Source organism: Aplysia californica, unplaced genomic scaffold, assembly GCF_000002075.1.
Source record: "Aplysia californica isolate F4 #8 unplaced genomic scaffold, AplCal3.0 scaffold01154, whole genome shotgun sequence".
In the NCBI taxonomy this organism is placed as follows: domain Eukaryota; kingdom Metazoa; phylum Mollusca; class Gastropoda; order Aplysiida; family Aplysiidae; genus Aplysia; species Aplysia californica.
Genome location: NW_004798424.1, coordinates 88,007 through 95,942, shown reverse-complemented (window position 1 = coordinate 95,942; position 7,936 = coordinate 88,007). Strand labels below are relative to the sequence as shown.

At 42.7% G+C, this 7,936-nt stretch overlaps 1 protein-coding gene across 1 annotated transcript in view; it reads right to left on the bottom strand.

Moving 5' to 3' along the window:
* LOC101861924 (metabotropic glutamate receptor 5-like) overlaps positions 1–2,973 on the bottom strand; it is a 5,920-nt gene extending 2,947 nt beyond the window's left edge. Inside the window, exon 1 of the mRNA XM_005111956.3 lies at positions 415–2,973. Coding sequence (XP_005112013.3) covers positions 415–2,829 — 2,415 coding nt within the window. The 5' untranslated portion in view covers positions 2,830–2,973. The remainder of the gene's footprint in view (positions 1–414) is intronic.
* Between the last annotated feature and the right edge of the window lie 4,963 nt (positions 2,974–7,936).

The window sequence follows — 7,936 nt, the reverse complement described above, 5'->3', positions numbered from 1 at the left end:
GGGGGGGCAAACGAGAAGACAAATTGAACGCTAGATTTAGATCCCCGGCCTTGTTTCTCTGCCCCTCTCGCCGACATCTTGACTTACTCAAAAGCAACATTTCTGAGAACGAAACTATTGTATAGGGTGATTTAGGAGGGTGGATCAAAAAGAAAAGAGACTTGGATTGTTTTTACGCCCCCATCGACACACTTTTGGTCATTTGGGAGGCGAGCTTCCGAAACTGCTTGACAGCCGGCCCGAGTTGAAAGGGATACTTCCCAACAGAAAGACCGAGATGCTCCATGACAATTTTCTTCCCACTCAGGAAAGCGAATTCGGTTCTCTTGCGTGCCTAGCCGCAACACCACAGATGCCGCTGGCTTTGGCTTTTAGGAAAAGATATTATGTCAGAAAGTTTATTTTCCAACTCACCTGTGCTAGTATCAAAATGATAACTTTCAATATCTGCGTCTGAGAGCTGACGAATCGAGGTCTTTTGTTCTTTGCTCCACTCTTGAAAATGCGATAAATGCGCACGGACTTGACAAAGAGAGGGGAATAGAGTCCTGTGAAGCTGAGGCAGAACATGAAAAACAGCGCCCCACACGTCTCGTGAGTGGGCGGGGCCTGAAATAAGATCACCGTGACGTAGCCAATCAGAATCCCGGAAAGCTGCAAGAAGCTAAGTTCACGGCTCGTGGCTTTAATGATGCGGTTGTGACGTAGCTTCACGTAGTACACGATGATCGCCAGGGTGACCAAGATGGCGGCAAGGCCCAGGCAGATCTGGATGAGAGGAAGCGTGTCTGAGGCGGCCGGGAAAGTCATGGGGATGGCCGTGCATGTCGTGAGGCGTGTGCTCATGCTGGGCCACGTGTAAGGATCACAAACCACGCAGCTGGAGTTATCCGGAGACAGCCTCTCGTTCTCTCTACACCGACGACATTCCCAGCAGCATGGCAGCTCTCTCTGGATGCGGTACTCCCCCAACACACACGGCCGACTACAAACCGATTCCGGGATATCCGATCTCGCCTCTCCGGCTGGAAGTGGAACAACCAGTTTTTTCACTGTGAATTCTTTCCACGACATGGCATTTTCGGTGTATTCAAAAGTCTCTGTTTCAACATCGTACACTGCAATATTTCGCTCTATGATAGTCCCGGACCCCGTACGAGCTCTGCCATCATTGTTCGTGTTATTAGAGTTGTACGTGTCTCCCTCTGTGGATTGGAGGGTGTATTGCAATACTTTGTACTTTCCTTTAAGGTTTCCTTGCTTATCAAAACGGATGCGCCCCGTAACTCCTGAAAAATCGAGTTGCTTCATGTATTGAAGAAGGCGTTCACCAGTTAGACACTGCCTCGCCTTAGCTCCTTCTATACCTGGACACACGTCGCTGAGTAGTTTGTGAATTGCATGGGCGTATGTAAACACTGAGTCAATAACGAGAGAGGCAGATGTGACAAACTCAAAATGTTTTAAATCGCTTAGTCTTTCGTTACTGTTACAAGTACCATTCTGGAAGCTACAGGAGTCCAACATTTCCCAAGTGTCTCTCAGCCACGGGTTGGTCGTATTCGTCACTCGTTGTCGATTCAGATATTCGTAAAAGCTCGGCACTGCCCTTGAGAAAAATGTAAAGGTGAACATCCCTTGTATTTCCTGCTCGTCTCCTTTAAAAGTGAACGCTCTCTCCGTCAAGCCGTCCCCACCGACCCAGATAAAGTGTCCGTGAAGCTGGAGGTGTCTCACAGCGGCGAACAATCCTTTAGCCGTGGAGTAGATGGCGAAGATGATGACGACACGAGCACGGCGGTAAGAGTAAAGGTTCTTGGTGATACTCACGAAATCGTCGTCGGGCGCAGTCCTGTGTGACGTCGCGATACATATGTTGTACCGCGAGGCCCAGTACTTGATGCTGTCGAAACCGTTCTCGCCGTAGGGGCCTCTGGAGTAGACGACAGATATGTAAGACCAGCCGTTGGAGACCAGGAAGTTGATGATGGCTTGTGCCTGGTCGTGGTCGGGCGGCACGACCCGCATGAAGTAAGGGTGAAGGTCGTTGTCGCTCAGAGAATCGCTGGTCGCCTGGAAGCTGAGGATCGGGACTTGAGCCACGGCGTAAAGGTAGGAGACGGGTACGCTAGCTGCGCTGGTCGACGGTCCGAGAATGCCAACTACGTCGTAATGCGATGAGGTAAGATTTGACTGGGAGGTGTTTGAATTGGATATAGATACGGAGTCAGATGAGGATAACGATGACGACGATGACGATAGCGATGAACAATCAGAAGGAGATCCGTTTACACCATCAGGGCACCTGACTTCAACCCTCGGCAAAAACGCCAAAGAGGCAGCCACCGCCATGTTGTAGCTGGTGCAGTCATCCACTATGGTGAAGCCTAACGTCACATTGGGCAAAAGAGTCGGGTCCCTGTTCACCCTATCCACCGCGTAGGAAACCGCTTCTATGTACTGAATGACCCATGCGGACACCTCAATGTCTCTTCTACACCGAAAATTGACACCGTCCATTGTAGTTATACTAAAAATAGCACCAATAGACACATCACCGGGTTGGTGGAACGTCCTTTCAGGAAGGCCGTACAGTTTGAAGTAAGTGTTTTTTGGACGCGGAAATGACGAGTGTACTTCGGAGAATGACGTGTCTTCACCTTCGTGAAGCAAAGTCCCAGAAAGCTGAGCAGCTCCAACGTTGGAAATTTCTTCAGACCCATTCGCTGGTGAGATCGGCACTTCAGACGTGTTTTCAATGACGATGAGAGTCATGCAAGTACTAAATAAAGCAGCCAAAAATGCCACAACGAGGATAAGAAAGGCCATAGTTGGTAATTGTATGGATTTTAAACTGGTTTCCAACCCTTTACGGTTATATAAGTCGTGGGATCTCCAAATCTAAAAGTCTGACATGGACGGAGCTAGGTAGATGGAAAGCTTTGAGAACTCCCCAGAGAACAGAAAATCAAGAACGCCATTTGAGAATTTGTGTCAAGGTCATCCTTCTTAATAGTTCAACTTAATACCAATTGATTAAGCTATTGACATGCCAGAAGGAGAGAAAGAAGATGAAAAGAAGGGAAAAGGCGGAGAAAGGGGGAAGGGGCATTTCCTGAGACCACTCTTTGGTGCCGGAATGAAAACTTTAATAGCCCAAACTGATACCAGTGAATTGAGTAAATGGCACGCCACAAAAATAGGAAGAAAAAAAGGAGAAAGAAGATGAGGAGGAGGAGGAAAAGGAAGAGAAAGGGAAATGGGTATTTTGTGGGGCCAGTTTCTGGTGCCAGAATGAAAGCTTAAAGGAAGAAACTGTATCAACGTGAAGTTTTAGTCAGTCCACCAAGCTGAAGGCGAAGAAATCTGCTCAGTACAGACGCTCCTAGTAGACAGGTCGTGTTTTTTTATACGGTCTCGTATTACAACTGAAACTGCGCTATCGCCCACCTATATGAAGCAATCACCTATACAAACGGCCCCTTCCCTTTCCACTTATTGTTTTTTTCTGGAAAATGACACAGTCTATAACGGCCACTTTCTCTTCAACAACGACTGGCTGTTGTAGATAATATCGACTGTACATAATTGTAGAATATTTACTTCACTTTCTTCACTATTTAGATCATTTAGGAGGCTGCTTCAAACTTGCCACTCAGATCAAACCCCGACTGAGAAGGATACAAAGTCACATATAAGAGACGGGTATACTTGATGGAAATTGTCCCCACATGGTATGGTAATGGAACTCAGGCATTCTACGCACGACGGCGAAGCGAATTACCGCTACACCACAGACGCTTTTATGGCATTGTGTGGGTGCCATATTTGAGCCGGAAATGGCCAGAAATTAATGTTACGACTGAACAAGGCATGTCCTCTATAGATTCTTGAGAAGGTGGAAGCCAGAAAGCCTTTCTGGAAGTTCGATCTTTGCTGACGTCAGGCTTTTTTTCTCGTTTTCCGAAGATCTTAGCCTGATGTGCCCTAGTTTCTCGTATTCCTGAGTTCTGTTTGCTGACGTATACAATTATTTCTCTTGTACCGTAGATCTTAGTTGACGTATTGTCTGTTGTATCCCGTAGATCTTAGCTGTCGTCACACTTGTGTCTCATGTCATATTCCAGAGATTTTCGCTGACGTACATGATTGTTTCTTGTACTCCTTACTTCTTATAGCTGACGTCACATTTGATTCTCATGGTCTAATGATCTTAGTTTACGTCACACTCGTGTTGCTCATTTTCCAGGCATCTTGTAGCTGACGTCACACGCTTGTTTCTTGCATTACGACGACTTGTTTATGTTGAAGAGAGCCCGGACGCTGAAGATGCCCACATCTCACAATGTGTCCTTGTCTGAAAATATAGTAAGTTCTGTCAATACGTTACATTATCAATGGTAACTTCTGTCTAAACCAAAGCAGCTTCCCACTTTTTATTTAGGTAGCCATTTGAAATTGCAGTTAAAGAGAGAGAGGGGGAGAGATAAAGGAAGAGGGGGAGAGAGAGAGGGGGGGAGGGAGAGAGGAGAGAGAGAGGAGAGAGAGAAAGAGAGAGAGAGAGGGAGAGAGAGAGAGAGAGAGAGAGAGAGAGAGAGAGAGAGAGAGAGAGAGAGAGAGAGAGAGAGAGCAAGAGAGATGGGAGGGAGGGAGGGACGGAGAGTGAGAGACAACGGGGAAGAAAAAGAAAGAAAGACAGAAAAACTGAAACAATAAAGAAAGAAAGAAAGACAGTAAGAAAGAAAGAAGCAAACAAACAAACAAACAAAAACAGAAAAAGAAAAGACTGAAAAAGCGGTTTCGGAAACGTCCATTGCCACCGCAGTGGTATTTTGTCTCAAATAAAAGTTGTTTTAGTTCAACCTTTTCTCTAACTCCTTACATAGTGCGGAATTCTCAATTATTTAATGACGTTCTTGTTTTGTTTTTGGGTTGTTTTTTTCTTTTGTTGTTGTTGTTGGCTTTTTGGGGGGGTGAGGTTATTTGTTTTGAGTTTTGTTGTTGTTGTTGTTGGTGGTGGTGGTGGTGTTGTTGTTGTTGTTTTACGACTCAAACAAAAGAAAGGCCAATCTCGCGGTGTTCGACCAACTCCCCTAGCAACGAACAGCCAGCGCTGTTATATTAGTGGGGGGGGAAATAATTCTCTTATGTTCTTTAAAATAATGGGGGGAAAAATTCAAGCGAGAAAAACAAAACAAAAATGAGGATGTTTTTTTTTTTTTGGGGGGGGGGGTGGGGGGGCAATTAAATGGTTCGTAAGGTCTCTGGAGACAAACAAATAGCTATAAAAAGATCTAATTCCCTTCACGGTGAATCACGACTTTTTGCTACAAAGCCGCACAGTAAGATGATGGTTATTGATGATGTAATAAGGACTAGTCCACGCGAAACCACCAAGCCTTGTCACTAGCAATTAAAAATAGGATTGGTTGAAGAGAAGTAGGTAATTAATGTTTACAACTCACTTAAAATCGCAAAATCGTTTGTATGCGATTACGATGATATCGAACTCAGAACGTCACCAGCCATAGCGAATACATCGACTAACAAAGAAAGATAATATATTAAATCAGTGAGAAAACAGAAGATTAAAGAGAGTAAAATTAAGTTGCAATCTTGCATAATATACATCTATATACATGTTCTTGTATATGTTATTGTACATATATATATATATATATATATATATATGTACTGCAGATGATCTCCAGGCAATCTCTTGTGCCACCCGACGTAAGTGCAAATTGTTGTAACATTTGCTGACGCCTTCGACGTCTCGTAGACACAGTTGCGTCAGTTTCGATCTCTCTGTTCTGGGTAATCTCTGTGCTCGTTGGCACTTCGCTGGGATACGAGCTCATTTATTCCTACATATTGGCAAATAGACGATTCCCAGGAATTAGGAATACGACTCTTCTTTGTCAGAATTTTTAATTTTAAGAGAGTTCTACTCAAAGTAGGTTATTTTTTTTTAAAGCGGAAAGAGACTTTTTCAATCTTAAGTTCCGAAAAGACAAACGAACTGATAGTTATTGGTACTTAAATTAGTTACAACATAAAACATGTAATAAAGATTGTACAAACGTCCTCTAGAAACTACCGATGACTGAGTCAAACCGAAAGATCAAGTACCAAAGACGTAATAGACTTGTAACAAGTGTGATATCACGAGTAATCACGTGTGTACAGCGACCACAAGCGCACGTACCTAATTATTTCTTTTACTGTTTCAGTTGATATGTTTAATTTCCCTGTCAACATCTTTAAATGGTCTTTTCAATGTACATGCAATTATATTTACCCCCCCCCCCCCACACACACACACACACACACACTCCCAATCGACACAATTGTAACACCGTAAGATTATTTCAAACATAGGAACTCCAATTTTAATGTCTTTCTCCGATACGACCGAGCCAAATTGGAGGACAGCCTAAAAAAATCCTCCAAAACAATTATCGAGTTCAGAACGCTTTGTTGGGGATTCGAACCAGGGTCATCGCTTCCGTAGTCCTGCAAGATATCAACTGAGCTAACAGTGAGCCCGCATCAGAAGACGCCAATAAAAGAACGACCGAGCCTTTATGTGGCTTCCTGTTGAGAAAAGGATTGTGTACAAGTTGGCCACCCTATGTCACAAATGTTTGAATGATAATTCTCCATTATATTTATCAAATCTGTTAAGACTGTATATTCCAACTCGCAGTTTAAGGTCATCAGCTGACGAAAAGAAATTTATTTTACCATCTATGCAACTTAAAACAATGGGTGAAAGGGCATTTGAATACCAAGGCCCGAAGATCTGGAATGCTTTACCAAGTACTTTGAGAGAGATCAAATCTTTTGATTCATTCAAATGTCAACTGAAGTCGTTTCTGTTTTTAAATTAATAAGATGAATATTTGGAATAATTTTCTTTAGTCAGAACACAACGTTTTATGTTACTGTTGTATGTTGTACTATATAGTAAAGCGCTCACAGCCTGTGTACTTTATTAGGGGTTGAGCGCTATATATAAATGTCATTTATCATTATTAATAATACATTGTTTTATCGCTTTTTTCTTTTCGAATTTTTTTCATCAAATTCGTCATCGAAAACTTGAGGAAAAGAACGCACCTGTTTACTCAACATGATGTTATTTTACCGTCAAAATGTTATCCATGAATTAAATTTCCCTTTTTCGAAGGCTAATGAGGTAATCCACACTGTGAGCACACCACTTAACGTCCATTATGCTTTTGTTGTTTGCTATAATATTCATTTCTGGGGGGGTTTGCGAATGGCTACAAATGATGCCCAGAATTTAAATGACAAAATTGTTGGGGAGGAGGGAGGGGGGGGTTTACATGTTCACTTCAGCCATACAAAAATTGATAATATCTAAATCTTTCGAAGCCACTGTGATTTCCATTAACTTGTTAAAAAAGTAGCAAACATATAATGTGTGTGGCATCGCGGGGAATCCAGGCGCTCGTCACCATTGTGAAACCCAAGGAACCTATATTTTCAACCGGATGAATCTATTTCTTTTACATTTGTTTTTTACGCTTTCATGTCCATTTAAAGGTCTATTTATGTATGGAATTTACGGAAAAGTGTTGATAAAAAGCACCAAAATAATAATATGGGAATTTCCTGCTTTCACCAAATTTTGACGGCCATTTTCTCATTAATTTTACGTTTGATATCAGGTGACCACCATCTCCTTCCTTCACTATTTTATCGGCTTCTATTAAAGATGGATGGACCTGTTCTTATCTAAGGCAAAACAAATTACCAATCTTTAAGATTATACAAATTTGTTCCATTTTCTCAAAAAATTGCCAAGTGCCGAGCTGTGATACACAAACAAAAATTAGGATAATACAATAAATGTGCCATCAGAAGCAGACAAAAGGCAAAGTTGTGGAACACTTCGAACTATCACACG